Below are 18,729 nucleotides of genomic sequence, written 5' to 3'. Positions count from 1 at the left end.
TTATGCTATTCTCGCTGTATAATATTTAATGAATTTCATTTATTTGCCATTGTACATTGTTGGTATCCAGTCAAAAAATGCAGTTGGAGTGTTCATCTATTGGCCCAGGTCGGGAGTGGTTCAATCTCAGCTGCTCTTTTTGTGTTCTTGGCAAGACACTTACCCCTCCTCATCTCAACTGGAGTAAAAACAATTTCAAAAGTAAAAAGCAAACACAACAAAATTTTGGGGAGAGGCATCTGTCCAGTTGTCTCTCTTGTTAACAGTACACGACTAAATAAATACACGAGTTTTAAATGCTTCAAATCCTCATATGGGTTATAAAAAAGCAACCTGACAACTGCAAGGCTGTTTTTATTAAACTCAACAGCAACATTAACAGTTACATTTTTAAAAGACACTGAGAAATGAAAAAACAATTCCACAACACAGAAATTAACAGTATATCTTGCACTTAAAACCTCTTAAGAGTCAGAGGGGCCCAGCACTTTTTCTTAATTATTTTTTACCTCTATCTGATAAAAGGGAACTAATAAGCTCATGGACATCTAAAACATAAATGGCAAGCAGTAATCTACTTATTTTCAGTCAAATCAGAACCAGTGTGTACTCCAAACTCACAATTAAAAAATAATCCTAAAATTCACCAAAATTGACTTTTATATGATTATGATGATTATTATTATCAATAATAATAATAATAATAATAATACATTCATCATATATCATATATTATTTATTTTTACCTAATTATAAGTCCCTAGATCTCATTTCTAATGAGATGTGCTTCAGCTTTGAAAGAGCCAAGCTTTAGAAAGTGCCAAGAAATCTTTTGTTTTGTTTTGTGCATAGTTTGTTCTTACTTATAACCAGAAGTCAAAGGCCAAAACTACAGAGACTCAGCTTCACAAAAAGCCCAACCTTTTGTTTGTACTCCAAAGGGTTCAAACATAGGGTTCAAACATAGGGTTCAAACATAGACTCCATTTGAATGAAGAGTAATTTTAGTCAGGTGTTTTAGGAAAAGTAGGAAGCACTGTGAGAGATGCTTTGACTAATGTATGTTACTCATTTGTGAGTGTTCCCATCAAACTCAGTGTGATCCTATATCAGTGACACATTAATCGCTCTGAACACAGTGGTGTAACTTGGGCTATGTTCTCAAGTGTCTGTAAACAATAGCAGCACTAAGTCATTATGAACCTTCACTGACAAATGGAATATAAAGTTCACAGCATTGACCAGAGTTACACATCATATACAACACAGTGTTACCTTTTGCTTCACTTTATATTAATTCACAATAAATTCATTATGAAAAATCTTCCTTATTATTTATAGGAAAAAATATGGTAGACTGTATTTAGTGCATTGTTTTTGCTTGATTTACTTGGATCCACAATTCCTCTGTTTACTTGCTGAATATATTCATAACAAAGACTATGATTAAAATTTTGTACATCATATTTTCATTTGCATTGTAATACAAATAGATCCACAGAGGAAATCAAGACATCATAAGCATTATCCTACCTCACTGTAGCAGTTTTAAGATAATGTTGTCAGATGTGTTTTGTTTACATTTTAATTTTTTTTAAAGTATTGATTTTTTTTTTTGTTTTTTTTTTATAAAAGTGTTGTATTTTGCATAGATTTGAACTTTTTAGAGACATAATAGACATTCTCATTGATATACCTTCTTCATAAACATTGAATCTAGCCATCAAAAATGTACTGTTTATAGACTTCCGGCATAAAATTCGAAATACTGCACTGAAGAGCTAAAAGGCAACCTCCTTCATGCGTAGCCTGAGTTCACAGTGAGGCCTATAGCTTCCTCTCCCCTGTGAGAATGCTCTGGTAAACAGTCTTTGTGAGAGGAATGTAGCTTTCCAGCTTGTAGTCGATAACATACAGAGGCTCAGGGATAGTAGATGGGTCGAAACCACTCTGAACCAGGTGGAACTTCTGCTGCTTGAATGTGCTGGTCATCTCCATCTCCAACTGTGACCAAATCAGCAAAACAGCATTAGCATGGCCCATGACTATGACTCAAATGATAACAAATTTTGAAGATACATTGATGATGTCAATACAGTATAGATGATAAACAATAATATTTAAACCAAACCATAAAGCAGAATTATCCCCCCCAAATTATTCTACATGTACAATATTGTTAAAAATATGAGCTGAAACAGTTTAGTAGTCTGTATCTATAATGAATCAGTTCATAATTTAACGTTCTACAGCTCACATCTCTTAGTAGTACAGAAAAATAACCCAAAATGTTCCACTAGAACAAAGAAAAAGTACCCAAAAATTATTGCTCCACCTAACATGTATTTATCGTGACAGGCCTATTCATTACAGACAAAAGGGTTAAATTATCAGACCCTTATTTTAAATATAGAATCAAAACCATAAACCAAGTCAAAACATACTATCCCTTTTAAACTGTGGGCTCTTAGTCTAGTGTGGTATGGTATGATATGCTTTTTATTTGTACAGGGACAGTGCACAACAATACATTAACCAAGACAGAAGTCATAGGAAAGATGCTGCTGCTATCAGGTTATAGCATGGATGCTAATTTACACTTGTAGTCCCTGAGCAGGTTGGTGGAAATATTAAAATAAAGATTCAGTGTGTATAGATAAACTGACCAAAAACAAATTAAAACAGATATTACTTTGGGTTCAAGCACTTTACACTTAGGGTGTTTAAATACTATCCATAAAAAAAACATACAACAGACACACAACCACATACACCCCTTCCACCGTGTATCAAGGCCCAACATTTGCACACACACACATTCTACATTCTACTAATTACTCAAATCACACTCATCCATAATGACTCACAGCAACTGAGGAAAAAGAGGAACTGGTCAGTGTGATTTTACATTTAGGGACAGTGTACTCTCCTCTGGAGGATTAGTATGTCCTAGTTTAACATAATATATAATCTAATTTTAAAAGTTAACAATATTAGAGCTTTTGCTTCTTACTTGCAGTCTGATGAACAATGGTCGAGCATACCCTGGAAGATCCCGAACCACACATTCAAACAATTTCTCTCCATCAAAAGTGTGATCTGGCCTCACAATCACAGCAGCCATTCCTGCTCTCCCTTCATGCCCTAGAAACAAGAAAATGAAAAACTGTAATTATGTTGTGTGGCTGTTAGTGAAGGGGTAAAAATAGTGACTTACCTGGTACTTCCACTCCATACACATTAACCTCCTGAATAAAATCCACAAGACCAAGAATTTCTGTCACTTCTGTTGTAGCAACATTCTCACCTTTCCACCTACGCAATTTAACATTAAAGGTTATTATTTGATGTATACCACAATATATGAAACAGACTGAGCTCCAGCAAAACATATACTGATAGTGAAAAGGCTGTCCCTCTCAAAGAAGTTTGGTGATGCGTGTCAAATTTTCACTGACCACAAGGGGGAGCACTCCTATTAATATGATTGAAAACGTCTCCTTTCCAGATAACCAAACAAAGGGAAAGATGTAAAATGTATGTCTCAGTTTCTCTGGGTATATTGTCAGCTTGACCTGGTACCTAAATGTGTCTCCGACTCTGTCTCTGAAGCATATGAAGCCCTCCTGATCCTCAGCCATCAAGTCTCCAGTGTTAACATAGGCATCTCCTTTGACAAATACATTCCTCATGACTTTCTTCTCCGTGAGCTGTGCGCTGCCAGCGTATCCAAAGAAAGGGCTCATAGCACTGACCTTTGACAACAATAACCCAGTTTCACCTGAAACACATGAAATAAAATAAATATTTGAACAAAGTGTCCAGAGTGTACTGTGTGTTCTCACCATGTTTCACACGTTTGCAGAAACCATGTTCATCTTTCTCTGGCTCATCTCGGACCATATCATACTTCACCAGATCATATTTGAAAAGAAGCTGTAAAAATGCACAAGAAAAGAAAACACAGAACCAAGTAATTGTTATTGCTAAATTAGTTTATAAGTCTCTGTGCATATTACAGTTGTGTATATTACAGTTGCACATCGTTCAAGCATATTTTTTTAAAACTTGGTCTAGTTTGATCATTTGCTTCAAAGTTGTTGTTTTTTTCTAAATACGGGTTTAGGTGGTTAAATCATTTGTAACATGCCTCATCAGTTCACACAGTTCTCAAGCTCTTTCCCAAAACACAGATCTCATTCAGAAACATACAATATTAGTGAATTCAGCTTGTTTTTTTACTAATTTGTTCTCACATGGTAAAATTGTCCTAAACTCTGTTACTATCAATATAGAAAATCAAGCATGACAGCAAAAAACAAATATCTGTGAGGACATATAAGACATATACCCTATGTGCTGTTGGTGTAAATAGCTTGTTCAATTTTCAAGAATACATACATTACATATAGCAAGTTCTGTACTTAATGTGATGTATTTGCTAATATAATCTCTCAAGTTTATTCCTCATAAGTATTTGGATAAAATTAGGGTGACCATATTTCTGTTTTTGAAAGCCTGGACACTTTCCCGGGGGTGGGGCCTCGACACTGAGCTACTCTCACCTCACAACCTGTGCACATGGCCTCCCACTTGTCTCGACATGGACAGAGAATTTCTTGTACAAGTCATTGATAAATGCGCATTTGTGCTTCGGCATGTTGTAGACTGACCGACTGTTTGTGTCTGCTCTCTCCTTCTGAGTGCACAGAGAGCTACGAGAGCTGCTCAATTTAATGGCCCAGTGAAAGATAATAAAAGCCCGGACATTTCCATCACTTTAAATTTTTAAAAAAAGAAACGGACGCCCAGGACAGGATGCAAAAAACTGACATGTCCGGGGAAAAAAGGACATTTGGTCACCCTAGATAAAATACTGTAAAATCCAAATGCATATGTGTAAAGTTGAACTTTCCCCAAAGGCAGACTGCACTAAACCACTAAACACAGTGCACCTTTAAGTCATGACACATTACACAATAATTAACTTAAGTTTTATAACATTGTTTTGTAATGGTAGACCTGTAACTATGTGTCTAGGAATAGCAGGGGTGATAGATTAGAGTAAAGACATGTGGCCACACTAACTCAGGAGCTGATTAACACTGGGTCTACAGACAGGGATTAAGGAGGATAATATGTTGCAAAAGCCACGCCACATTATCCCACTTAACCAAGTGTCAGTCAATTCATGTCCACACAATGACCCCAAACTTGAAATATCAAATTACATACATTTTTATCACAAATTACATACAGGGATACATTTGCCCTATAATTTACCTATAAATGCTAATGCAACCAGCACAGATCACTGTTTGAAATTTATTCTGCTGCATTTGGGGAAAATGTCACATCCACCCCGGTTACTTCAGTGTGAAACTGAATATAAATTCCTCTGTCTAATTTCACATATATAACACTGTCATGGGGTGAATGTAAACTACTTATAGCTTCTCCAACCCAATGTAAATGCAAGAGCTTTTGATAGCCTTCTGAAGTCTGTGCAGCTGCTGGGATCTAGGCAGGAAAATTATGCTGAAATGCTGGCACAAGTATGGAAACACTGAGATATAAGTGGTCTATTCCTTAAAACTACCTTCTTACTGTCACCATAACATACTACCACACAGTGAGCAAGGCATAAGGAGGCAAGTGATATGGCTAGTAATGGGTTTTAGCTAGGGTATAATACATAAAAAAGAAATTTAAATTTAGACACATTATAGCACTATCTCTTAATTTCACTTTCCTTTATTAATTTGTCACTTACTGCATTACATTTAAGCATGTAACCAAGGCATTCATAATAAAACAATAAAACAAACTCTGGCCAGCAGATTAAAGTTTTACTTTTTTTTGTATTTTTGGAAGATGGGTTCTCACCTTGTAGATGAAACTGGAGCGTCCCACAGTTCCTATCTTGCCGAGGTGGTTCATGAAGCAGAGGTTTCCCTCTGTCGAGCCATATACCTCACACATTTTGATGTTTCCAAAGCGGTTCTGGAATTCCCTCCACACATCTTGCCGGAGTCCATTACCCACTCCCATTCGCACTCTGTGGACTTTATCCAGCTCTGTCTGATCAAAAGAAGATAAGATGTCATAAAGGTGACATTATGAGCTAGATGAACACAAATATTGTACCCCTATACCTGGTTATAAATGTTACTATTACAGTGTTGTTGTTTTTTTTGTTTGTTTTAGTAATTTTCTGAAACCTGGTTTAGTTTGATCATGTAATTCAAACATGTATCTGAACAGGGACACAGGTGGGTCAAATGATCTGTAACATTTGTCATCAGTTCACACAGTTCTCAGCCTCTTTCTCAGAACACATTCACAAACATACATGATCACTGAATTCAGCTTGTATTTTCAATACTACAGGTCCACAGTTCTCACCTGCTAAAGATTTTATATACATTGTCCCAAACACTTTCACTTTAAATATGGTAACTTAAACATGACAGCAAAAAATACAATTTCTGAGCATCAAAAATCTAACAACAAACGATTTCACACATGTGGGAGAAGAATATAGACTGCATACAGATATACACACTGTGAGATGCATAAATGTCTTGTTTGATTTCAACATATATTATTATGATGGATTTACTATTCCAAAATCTTTCAGTTTTCTTCAGCATAGATATTTTGATCAAATGATGCAAACTCTACTTTGCACTTGGTAATGTGTTCATTTATATTTTACAACTTTTTACTTTTTTGGTCCTGGTTTAAGCCTAATTTGAACCTTGATGTAGACTTGATCTAGTCCATGTTTAGTTCCAGATTTAGCCCTGGTTTAGAACCAGTTTAGATCCAACATGTATGGTTTTGTGCCTGCTGCATGTTCTGTTTTCTGTCTTGCCATCAAATAAAAACAAAAAAATTACAATATAACATAAAACCAATAATTTTATATAAATTGGACCAAATTTTAATACAAAATATACAGTACAGACCAACTGTGCTGTAAAACCTAATGTGCAAATATCAATGTCAAATACTCATTCTCTTAAAGTTACTAATTCCTTTGAATACTTTTACTGTTCTGCACACATTACATCTAAATTAGAACATATTGTATTACAACACAAATGTATATATTATAAACTAGCATGTGTGAGCCACTGTTAACATAACAGTAGTAAGTGCCATGCTTGAAAAAAATCTGACCCTTCCACATCAGACGACAAACTCATTTGTCTAATGCCGTTATGTGCACTATATGCACACATGTTTAATTTAAGAATCATGGCTGAGGCCAGACCCTCCCACACAAAGCTACAGCAGAGACTTGTGACAGAGAACTCAGTGAAGCTCAATGGAGAACAGGCCCTGCTCTCACTCTGACAGTGGACGTGTCTATGCTCATGGCTGAACACAGCCTCAACACAAAAGAGCAGGTTGTCCACATTTACTCCAACGTCATTGCAACCCCACACACACAGAGCGCCTCTCTTTATATATGAATGAGTCCTCAATGATTGCCCAAGGTTCAGGATGTCAGATTTCTTCGTATTTAGTCAAGCTTAAAATTCATTAAGTATAAAAAAGCAGGGTGTGGATGTAACTATGAGAAGTACCTTTGGTTGGTTGCAGAGATATCGGCAGAGTTCTCCAATGTACTGGAAGATTGTCACGTTGTATTGTCGACAGTCTTTCCAAAACTGCGATGCTGAAAACTTCTTTTTCAGCATACAAGTTGCACCTGATCAAAATATACATTGGATCATTCAAAAGAGACAATGTTTTCTTTTAAAAAAAAATATTCATAATATAAAAGTACATCGTGTATGGTTCTGTGTGTTTCAGTCAAGGGGACAAATCAGTATTGGATAGAACACAGTGTATTCTGAAACCTTGCAAATATTTTTAACTACTCAAGTCTCTGACCTGTAATAAACCACTGTTAAACACATACACACACAGATAGCAGAAGGGCATTGCACTGTCCTGTTTGGAAGGTATTTGGAGGCAAATATTGTTGAAATAGAGTTACATAATACCAGCCTCAATGAGCATGGTGGCAGTAAACTCCTAACAAAGGCAGTTTTCATAATAGAGACTGCCCACGCATCTAATTAAGCTAAGTTCAAGTGGAAAAAAAACTTTGATGGACCATTCTTTATTCAGTGATCAGTGAGGAGCATGATGTTTGTCACGATTTCCCCAAGTGCCTTCAGAGTGAGACAAATGCATGTAACTGGTCTAAGCATGTGGAGTTTTCTGGAAATCAAACTGCTTTTCCATTCATTATATTCCGTGGGAGCCTTCATTCATTATTAACTCAATACTGTTCCTCTGTCTATGTTATGGACCTAAAGCTACTGAGAGACCAATACAATACAAACAACACATTATTTCCTAACTCAAACACCTATCTCAATGTTAGAAGAAAGATGTACTCACAGTGACTTATGCAAGTTAATTGTGTGTTATTGCGTTCCCTCAAATCTATGAAGCATATTGCACATAAATTAGAAAATGGCTCTTACATTGTTCTTTACTTACCAAGCTCAATGGTTCCTCCAATACCAATGAGTGATGCAGCACTGTGGTAGAGTGGCAGAGGGATGTAGATGATATCATCCTGTGTCCCTCCAAATGCCCAGAATCCTCCAGCTGCTTTGAGGCTCTGCAGGTGGCTGATCACTGCGGCCTTGGGAAGCCCTACCACAGACATCGTGTTTAGTTTCCATAGATATTGTTTCAGTGGTAAGAAATACTCAAAATGGTCCCTTCATTTGAGGAGTTTTCTCATTCTCATGATTTACTTTACATTTAGCTTGATATTTAGTAGTGGTATTAATTGTAGTAATAATAATAATAATAATAATAATAATACATTTTACTAAATATTATATGAATTTTTTTTTTGTTCTTCTAAAATGTATTACATCGATGTTTATGTGAACATATCTATAAAAAGCATCTACAGACTGTCAGGGGCGCCTGCCAAGTGATGATGACAGACCTTCCACTCAGTCTGCACACTTACACCTGATGCATGGGGCTTTGGAGGTTCACATCTCTCTTTTCTCTCTGACTTCTCCTCTCCCATGTGATGTCCACAGTGTTTCACTGAGTTTCCCCAAAGCGCTAGCGTTAGAGTGAGATGACTGCCACTAGATGTGTTGGATATTATATTGTTGTGCACAAGGTTATGCCCTGTTATAATATAATAAAGGTGCAGGCTCCTGTCAATCCTGCATGTTCAAATGGCCGGGCATTGACATTACCAGCTACAAAGTTAAGCATGTCTCCTGGCTCATGTGTCTATCAGTAGTTATTCTGCAATGATGTCTATAGAAGCAAAGTGCAAGTGCAAGGGTTCCCTTGCACCTATATAGAGTGACCCGCTGTATAAGAGTCAACACTGAGTTCAGTCTTACTGAATAAGTTTATGTCATCTTCTCATGTTGTTTAGGATTTCCCACTCTGTGAACAGTGAATAAAAACATTTAATTATGCGGGATTGGTACACGTCCTTCGTCGTGACAGCTCTGCACGCATTGACTGAGATGAGTGACAGGAGACAGAGAGAGAGAGAGAGAGAGAGAAAGAGAGAGCAAGAGACATAGACTAGTTATTGGTTGTGCTCACTTGTTTTATAGAGTTATCATCGTTACACCCTCAGGAGTAGTGTTTGAGAGAGAGCGGGAGGTGCACATTTAAAACAAGCCTGCCATGCCGCTGTCTTGTGCATACTTGTACTTGTCTAGATCCAGTGCATACCCAGTGTCAAAAAGGACAGGCTGTAATAGTTTTACAGTCTTACCTTCAGTAATATATTGAACAATTTGGTCAGTAATCAGTGTTGCGTGCCTCTAAGCCAGCCATTTGGATTCATTCGGGAAATCCAAAGTACACACAGTGCGTGCAGGTGCACCCCTGCAGACTTCACTGTATAAGCCTGTTACAGATGTATTCCAGACAAACATTTGATCAGGTAAAACCCACCCTGGAGAACTGTGACTCAGTGGGACAGTTGTTTACTCTGTTGCCACACAACCATCCAGGTGGTGAAGACTCAAAGACAAAGGGTTCATTTCTAAAATTATCAACTTGCTTTTTCAACTACTTCAACTGTTGAGACTGTTGTTGACTTTAAGGAAAGTGGGATTTGTTCAGATAAGTGTGTAACAGAAGAAGTACACTCACCTGTTGTTCCAGAGGTGAAGATGTACAGAGTTGGAGTTTTGATGTTGGTAATCCGAGGTACTGCAGGCACAGGTTTGTAGGAAGCAGTGTCAATTTTATCCAGTAATGTGTGTACCCGTGGGTGTTCAAAGCTTTTCTTCATGGCCCACACTTCTATGTTGTCCTCTAGCAGAGTGGTCAAGAAGCCATCTAAGAGGTCTGCCATATCTGTGGTACAATCACAGTAATCATAATAAAGACCTTTAGCTAGTGAGTACTTTAAGAGACAAATCCATTTTATTTGTTAACGCATGTGTGGCAATGGTTTTGGCAGCTATTCATACACGTTATACTATATCATTATTTTAGCCGTAATAAATAGTATAAATGCTGAAGTCATGTTATACATTTAAAAGTTAAATAACAAGCTGTTTTGCACAGTATTATGTAATCAAAATAAAACTGCAGCAAAAATTACTAAAATGTGCAGCTGGATGATAAAGATAAATGGTTTGGTAATAGCTAAGTGCTAAATTAAAATTATATTGTGCTTACAAAATTATACTTATCCAGATAACCAAAGACATTACGCTATTCACAGGAAAATTATACGCATTTAGATGTGTACTTAGTATGTCTCAGGACAGTACAAATATTTTATGGAGGTATGCTGGTATTAAAAAAAGAAAATAACACATGCTAAGTCTAGAAAATAGAGCAATATTATGTGTCCATTGGAGCATGCATTTCACATGCACAAGTCCAGCTGCTGGGGTTCTTTTCAGGACAGTGTTACAAACCAGCATCATGCTGTATCCTGTCACATGGCCACAGCATAGTGAATCTTATTAGAGTCAAAATATCTTCCCAAACATAGCTGGGAAAAAACTACAGAGATCGACTCTGTCTGTAAATACGCTATAAAAACCTCTAAAGACCAAACACAAATAATTTGGAAATGGCATAACATAGTATATCTGATAAAGTAGCCTACAGAAGGAACATGCAAAAAAGGTGCATGCACTACCCAGTAGCACTGGCACTCTGCGTTAATGGGAGCCACGAGAGGCAAACGCTGTTTCAGTGACTCGCAATAGCTCCTGCACTGACACAGCATAGGATAGGCTACTTTTACAACGATGGGTACTGGGCTATGAGTAAAATAGGCTACATTTTGTTTACAATACCTTAAATAATAAGAAAAATGTGTAACAAAAATAACACATTTAAGATTTACCTGATCCCACAACCAGAGTCCTAGCTCCGCAGCTGGTAAAGCAGTGCATTAGAGATCTGGACTTGATGTTGGTATTGAGAAAAGCGATGGAGCAACCAATTTTCGCCAAAGCAAACCATACGCACAAAAAATCGGGCTCATTGTTCATAAGTAAAGCGACACAGTCTCCCTTCCTTAAGTTGGTGTTCTGGAGAAATATATGGGCAAGCCTGTTGCTGCGCTGCTCTATGTCTCGGTACGAGTAAGTCTGTCCTTCGAAGATGACAAAGGGTTTGTCAGGGATGAGCTGCGCCTGTTGGATAAACCTGTCCAACACCGTGCACACTTCAGACCGCAGCTTGTACAGCTCCAGCTTCACTCCATAGCGCATCACTTTGAGCAGGAAGAATAAGTCCTTCCAAAAGTATGGAAACCATGTCTTCTGTAAAATATACACAGACAAAATCCCCGCGACAGCAGTGGAAAACCAGCCCAGAGACAGAAACATGTCCGCTATCACGAAGGACACTACTCACTGTTACATGTCAATTTAGGTGATATAAACACAGTGCGCTCAATGTGATGTAAACCCTGGACACGCCCAGAGCCACAAAGTGAAACGCTCAACCCGGAAGTCTGTCAACAGCGACATCAAAATAAAAGCATAAAGGACAGTGGCTGGGGCATGGATCTATTAAAATAACTGGGCTAGGGGTTACATGATATGGATTAAAGAATGAAATTGTCCAAATGGCCCCTTTATAGAGGGCTTTCTTATACTACCTCTCAAAGTAACAGAGAAGAATTCACTTGGTCAATTCACACACCTCTTAAAGTAAAGTAAAAATGACACTGGAGGAAAGGTAGTACAAGTCTTTCATAAAGACACAACAATAAGCCCTGTAAGCCTTGGTTGGAGTTGGGATCAAAATAAAGATCCACCAAGTAGCCTAAAAAGGATTACAATCACCTTCACTGGTAACTACAGCTGTGGTTAGCTGTAGTTATTAAGGCCTATATAGGCTGTGATTGAAAGCCAGTAGGCTACTATTGATATATAGTCTACTTCAAATAAATAAATAAATAATCATGACATGTGCAAATGGCCAGTAGGAGAACACGTGCAAGTAATGTAATTTAACAACTGTCAAGTTGTCATTTGGCCTATTTAATTATTCAATCCTTAACCCTCCTACTGCTAAGGGCTTTAAATAGAAAAATAGCTAACCGTTTCCTGTCTGACTGGCGTGCATAGTGGGAGCTTTACTATTGTTATTCGTCATGAGGTTCGCAGTATCTGAATCGGGAGGTTTTCCCTTTCAAAAAGTCTCGTGCGCGTATGGCGGCAGATAACAGGCTCCTCCTGTACAACAGGCTACTGCCTCTCCCATTACGCTCAACAAGCCAGGCCAACTGAGGCAGATAAAGACCATAATGGAGACATTGTAGCTGTTATGCTACAATAAAGCATAGAATAGTAGACTACTGAATATAGCTTACACAAAGGAAGAGGAAATGGAAAGTTGTGAGCCTATACAAGGAAAAGGGGGCCAATCCAGGGCCACAAGAAGTCACCAGTCACCTTTCAGTGTGTTCTGCAGTCTATGGTGCTTGGAGACTTGGCCTTTCTGGAAACTCAAGCAGGATTGCTATGTCCCCTTAAAACTAATATTCCTCATATTAGTTAAATTGTCCCTTATAAGCAAATAAAATACTAATTATGTAATACCATGTAGACTACAGTATCTTTGGAGCAATTTGACACTTGAGATTAAAGGTGCACTAGACAACTTTTCTGGTGATGGGGATGGAATTTTCAACAATGTGGTATTAAACCTATATATTCAGTTACAGGTGTTTTTGTATCTGAGACATGACGTTTTTTTTTTCACTCTGAGCGGGGTCAGCTTCCACAGATCCAGATTCCACAGGCTGGAGACTTCTATATGAATACAAGGAGGCCTACTGTGTTGCACAAAGAGCAGTTGGACAAGTTAAACTGGCTTTCAGACTATGTATTTGGTTTACTTTGGTAGAAAGTTGAATAATTTACATAACTGACTCATTTTAGGTACTTGTGAATTGCTATGCGTTTCACTGTGCTATTTATTCATTGGAGTTTAACAATGTGTTGTGCATCGAGAAAATGGTTTACTGGGATTATTATTATCTTGAGTTATGGTTATTGTGTTCTGTCAGTAGCATTAAGAAGTTTCAGTATTATCATTTAACGCAAATATTTTCTTAGTTTGTTATTATGACAGATCTATCCCATAATCCATGTAGACTACACTTATTTCCTTTCATTTTCCCAGGGCTGGGTCACAGGGTCAGTCTCCATGGATACTTGCAACATTTATCCAGGGGAATCCCAAGCTGGTGAGTTCAGAGGCCCCTCATAGTGAAGCCGCCTCCACTTTTGGTTATGATCCGAGTAATTTCTCTTGTGGGTCAATGAAGTTTGACAATAAGATCCCGAATTTATAGGTGAGAAAGTATATACTGTATATAAGACTTCTTCTTAACCTAAGCTGAACATCATCAATATCAGTGAGCTATATTAAACTGCTAAATATTCTTTTACTATAATAACTGGTCTGGAGATTTTTTTTTTCCTTAATTGAAACAAAACAATGCAGGTAAAATGCGTGTAATTGTTTGTAATTATATTACATTGTGTATTCAATATATTTATATTGAATTAATAATATATGTATTCAGTATATGTTCATGTGGTAATCTATAGCGGCCCAATACATTTTTAAGATCTAAGAAAATAACCACTATCTGTTTATGGCATGAGTTCCTTTTTAGCATATAAAAATAAAACACAAGTAGGTTTGTATTTGATTGTTGGCTACTGTTTTGTCCTGAAAAACAATTACGAGCGATACAAGAGCTGGGCCGCTGGACAGCAGGACAGCAAAGAAAGGAAAAAACAACAACAACATCATATATCTCCCAATACAGAGTCTGACAGGCACAAAACAGTATCATTTAGCCCATCTGAAACTTATTTTATATTAAGAACAGAGAGTGCCTGACAGTCATTATTCAGGGCAGTACTTTGGTGTCTTCGCCTCGGCAGCTGCAGCTGCACTGTCCCTGCTCAAAGCGGAAATTCAGAGTAGAGCTGTCATGGGCCATAGCGCGGATAGCGCATAGTTGGAAACGCACAAAGCTTACGGTGTCAATATTTCGTGAGACTCTTTGTGTCTGGTACTTCGGTGAACACAGAGCATAACAAGGTAAGACTTCGAACAGCCAACTAAGGTGTAGTGGTTTCGCTTATCGCGGGCGGGCCTACTGTAAACTTCCCTTTATGTTGTCAATGTGCACACATAATTCAAAGCTGGAGGGCTGCACTCTGTGTGACCACCCAAGGCACAGGATCGTGTTAGATCGACACTCCTTGGAATGAACCACAAATGTTAAACTCGTCCTCACTGTAAGCACGTGTCTACTTGACAATCATGTTTATCTGTATTATGAAAAGTTTTTGCTTGTATAGACATTCATATTCCATACTTTTGTATCCATGAAAACGCACCACAGCAAAATAACCTATGATGTAAATTGTTAACTACCTGTGGAAGTAACTTGGATAATGGATCTTCGTGCTGTCCCGTCTGGTTGCAGATGCAAGACCTACACTAGGCCTTCTTTCTTGCGTCCAAACTTCATTTTCCACCACAAGAATGACCAGCCGGAGTGCATTACCGCCGGAGGTTTTGCCCAATCAGTGTCTTTCAGCTCATGTGAGATCTCAGAGTGGGTTGGATTCGCCACCTGTCTGTAGCTTCAACAATGAGCCCCCTCTGCCAGGCAAAACAATGGATGAATGCAGTTTATCCAATTGTGAGACATCTCATTACTTCTCACAGCCTGTGAACAAATTAGATGACCAGCCTTGTACAAAGCTGTGGTAAGTAAATGTTTTTGTTCTGGGACAACATCCCATTCTAACTTTAGAAATGTAAGGATTAATCTATTTGTTACAGTACAGATAGGCATTAAAATAATAAGCTATTTTGATTTATAATCATAAAAATGTTGTGATGAACAATGAACAATATTTGGTTTACATCACATAGTAAAATAATAAAAAAAACATTAAAAAAACAATAATTTGATTTGGCAAAGATGGTAACATAATGTAAAATAATCTGAAATGTCAATGTTTTCTTTCACAATAACCCTAAAATTTGACATTGTAATGTTGACTTTGTATTTAAGGCTGATCAGATATCTTAAAAATGAGGATCATGAAGACAATGTGTTTTCCCCTGTGCCAGTGCTGTACCAGAGAACCCCATGTGCCGTATTTGCCATGAAGGAGGCCTGCAAGAGGAACTGCTGTCCCCTTGTGAATGTTTGGGGACTATGGCCACCATCCACCGCAGCTGTTTGGAGCACTGGCTTTCTGCCTCAGGGACTAGCTTCTGTGAGCTCTGCAACTACCAGTTCACTGTGCAGAGGAAGTCCAGACCACTGCTGGAGGTAAAGGGCCATGTGGTTGAGTGTACTGCATTTCCTATTGCAAATGTACACATATCATCTGAAATCTCTCTGGTCATTCAGTGGCTTCAGAACCCAGGGCTTCGTCAGGAAAAGCGCACACTGTTTGGTGATATGGTATGTTTCCTGCTAATTACACCGTTGGCTACTATCTCTGGTTGGCTGTGCCTTCGAGGTGCCATAGACCATCTACACTTCTCCAGCCGACTGGAGGCTGTGGGGCTCATTGCACTGACAGTTGCACTCTTTACCATTTACCTCTTTTGGACTCTGGTGAGTGTAGCACATACAGTATTTCAATGCATTGCGTTCCAAAGAAGTTGTCCTTAATGATTCCTGGACACCCATTTCTCTGAAAGAGAGTGATGTAACTGAATTTTATGAAGATTACATTTTGCAATTTGTTGTGGTGACTAAAAAGGAGTAAAAAATGATAAATAATACTGAACAAATTTGTTGTTAAAAAAGAAATATAGATTGTAAATATTATGATGGCTATGGAATTATAACAATACTGAAAATTGTTATCTATAGATTATCTTTTCACTGCACATTTACAGTTTTGAAACACGTCATGTTGCTGATAAGCTTCGGGGAACAATATATGTTACGTTTACTTGTCACCTTGTGTTGATTCTTGTCACTTATTCAGTAGATACAATTATAATTTCATAAAATTTAGTTACTTGTCCTCCCAAGGAAAAAAAATATTTCGTACTTGAGTTGAGTCAGATTTACCAGATTTTGCATCTTCTTTGCAGGTGTCTCTTAGGTATCACTGTCGTCTTTACAATGAGTGGAGGCAGGCCAATGAGAGAGTGGTGCTGCTGCTGCCCAGATCCCACAGTGAGCCAGTGCTGCACTCCTTAAACAGCTCACAGCGGGTGAAGAATCTCTCCAAAGAGTCAATCGTTTGAGCATCCAAAGCACTTTAAACAAATCTATGACTGCAACTGCTTGTGTCAAAGACCACAAGTGAGCTCCATTAGGTGGCACTTTATTTCAGCAGAATAATACACCGTATTGGCTGTTATGGACTGCCAATTCAATCAGACCAAACTTCACACTTATTAACACTGTGATTTGACGATTGTCACTCTTAGTATGACAACATTAGGATACTAGTGTTTCTTTAGCTACAGTGTCTTACAGTGTTGATAGAGGTCAAGACCAGAGGACCCTGAAGGAATTAGGACTGGGCTATGTTATGGGACTGTTAATGAATAACAAAGTTATCAAGTTAGGGAAGAAGCCCGGCTTACAAGATATTTGAGAACCCCCTTAATTCTAGTAGTAGTTGCACTTTTATTGTAACCATACTTAGTTAAATATAACAAATGCACTCTTAATCACATTAAATATGGCAATGAGCTACCTTTACATTGTCTGGGGAAGTATCAAGTATACTTTCTAATCCCTGGAATTTTACATATAAACTGTGTTCTAAAAACTAATGGACTAGAGTGCCTGCTTGCCAATGTATAGCAGTTACCCACATTGTCTCCAGGCTATTTCTCTACAAAACCAAAACCTTACTTTCCGTAATGCCTTTTCCAATGTAATCTTGTTGTGTGTTCCACAATCTTGTATTCATGGGTTTCAGCTGTCTGCTTGAAGGTGATATTCTCTGAGTACTTCTGTCCATTCAAAACATATATTATTTTCTTTTGAAATGATAATTGCTATGGCAGCAGTGCTAGATATTCATCACTCTGAAACCCATGGATCGGTTGCCTTCACATGAAGTCATGACATTCTAGTGGCCTATAGTTTAAAATTGATCTGCAGGACAAGTCATAGTTCTTTGGTGGAATTGGCTATTTAACCGTCAGGTTGCAGATTTATCTCTAATTACTGGGCCTGTCCACATGAAATAAAAACTGGCACGAAGTTTAGATTTTTTAAAACAGTAATTCTCCCTTAGAGTTTTATTGGCCTCTGCCATCCATCTGAAACGGTAACATCGATTTCTAGAACGTGAACGCAGCCTATTCCCACAAGTAAAGCACAGCCTGTTACTCCCACAGATTAACATGCACTTGAGCAGATTTTTAAATTCACAGTGTTTGAGTTAAGTAAATAAACTTAAACCAAAGGTGTTTTGTATTATATTTTAATGTAGTTTGATGGATATGTTTGTGTGGCAAAAATGTACAAATATAAAACAATTATAAATAGATCTCACTGGGTGTGGTTTGTTATGTGATGAATTACCGTATTTTCCGGGCTTTTAGGTGCTCTGGATTACAAGGCGCACTGTCATTAAATGGTCTGTTTTCAAACTTTTTTCACAAATAAACCGCCCCGGACTTTAAACGAAACACAACAGTTAGTTGGGTCAGTCAGACTTTGTTTGGCGCGTTCACGGTGACTCTGGGCTTTGTTCAGTTGTGGCGTGTAGGGAGGGTGCTGTCTGGGACCGCTGGATTGTCGGCGTGTTCGCAGTGACTCAGTTGTTCAGTTGTGTCTAGAAGTGCCACATTGCACTCGGTTTTGTTCGTTTCTCGTCCGCGGGGAGTGATGAGTGTGGCTACGGGTGCATTTCGCTATGCAGTCGCTGTCTGCTCTGTGCGTGTTTGCATGCGCTGCGGGTGGTGCAGCTTTGTAGTTTACTGAAGTGGTGCTGGGACACCCGAGTGGATTCGTGTGCAGGGCGCTCTGGATTGCGGGCGCGGAGTCATTTTTTGATGGGGTTGGAGGCCTAATAGCCCGGAAAATACGGTACATCCATTAGGGTTGCACAATTTGGGAAAAATATTTTAGATTTTTACAATCAAGCATTATGATTAGAATTAGATTTGTGATTTGTTTTTTAATCAAAATTCAATGCACAGTGCACATTC

General features: G+C 38.1%; 2 protein-coding genes across 3 annotated transcripts; one reads left to right on the top strand and one right to left on the bottom strand.

Annotated features, from left to right (window-relative positions):
* Window positions 1-338: 338 nt before the first annotated feature.
* Window positions 339-11,937, bottom strand: slc27a6 (solute carrier family 27 member 6). Its single transcript, XM_055154181.1, has 10 exons — window positions 11,390-11,937; window positions 10,174-10,380; window positions 8,524-8,682; window positions 7,596-7,720; window positions 5,887-6,081; window positions 3,846-3,936; window positions 3,583-3,781; window positions 3,218-3,315; window positions 3,014-3,144; window positions 339-2,004 (listed from the first exon to the last, which is right to left on the bottom strand). The coding sequence occupies exons 1-10, from the start codon at window positions 11,874-11,876 to the stop codon at window positions 1,828-1,830; spliced, it is 1,869 nt and encodes a 622-aa protein (XP_055010156.1). The 5' UTR covers window positions 11,877-11,937; the 3' UTR covers window positions 339-1,827.
* A 2,502-nt stretch (window positions 11,938-14,439) lies between these two features.
* marchf3 (E3 ubiquitin-protein ligase MARCHF3) lies at window positions 14,440-18,065 on the top strand. Of its 2 annotated transcripts, none has more exons than XM_055154182.1 (5): window positions 14,440-14,616; window positions 15,008-15,293; window positions 15,664-15,868; window positions 15,950-16,003; window positions 16,648-18,065. In XM_055154182.1, exons 2-5 carry the CDS (start codon window positions 15,067-15,069, stop codon window positions 16,801-16,803), a joined length of 642 nt encoding a protein of 213 aa, XP_055010157.1. In that variant the 5' UTR covers window positions 14,440-14,616; window positions 15,008-15,066; the 3' UTR covers window positions 16,804-18,065. The 2 variants fall into 2 exon arrangements, with proteins under 2 accessions (XP_055010157.1, XP_020782158.1); XM_020926499.2 differs by having other exon boundaries at window positions 15,950-16,159.
* Window positions 18,066-18,729: the final 664 nt, after the last annotated feature.

This window comes from Boleophthalmus pectinirostris, unplaced genomic scaffold (genome assembly GCF_026225935.1).
Source record: "Boleophthalmus pectinirostris isolate CB_2022bp ecotype Guang Dong unplaced genomic scaffold, ASM2622593v1 HiC_scaffold_18, whole genome shotgun sequence".
NCBI lineage: Eukaryota > Metazoa > Chordata > Actinopteri > Gobiiformes > Gobiidae > Boleophthalmus > Boleophthalmus pectinirostris.
The sequence above is the reverse complement of the archived record's forward strand: the minus strand, read 5'-3'. Positions and strand labels throughout refer to the sequence as shown.

Excerpts from the sequence above, each read along its gene's own strand:
- slc27a6 (XM_055154181.1), bottom strand. The coding sequence starts at position 11,876 with ATGTTTCTGTCTCTGGGCTGGTTTTCCACTGCTGTCGCGGGGATTTTG. Across the intron at positions 10,381-11,389 it reads GACTCTGGTTGTGGGATCAG|ATATGGCAGACCTCTTAGAT; the intron begins GTAAATCTTAAA and ends ATTGTACCACAG. Across the intron at positions 7,721-8,523 it reads TGGAGGAACCATTGAGCTTG|GTGCAACTTGTATGCTGAAA; the intron begins GTAAGTAAAGAA and ends TATTTTGATCAG.
- marchf3 (XM_020926499.2), top strand. The coding sequence starts at position 15,067 with ATGACCAGCCGGAGTGCATTACCGCCGGAGGTTTTGCCCAATCAGTGT. Across the intron at positions 15,294-15,663 it reads CAGCCTTGTACAAAGCTGTG|TGCTGTACCAGAGAACCCCA; the intron begins GTAAGTAAATGT and ends CCCCTGTGCCAG. Across the intron at positions 16,160-16,647 it reads TTTACCTCTTTTGGACTCTG|GTGTCTCTTAGGTATCACTG; the intron begins GTGAGTGTAGCA and ends TCTTCTTTGCAG.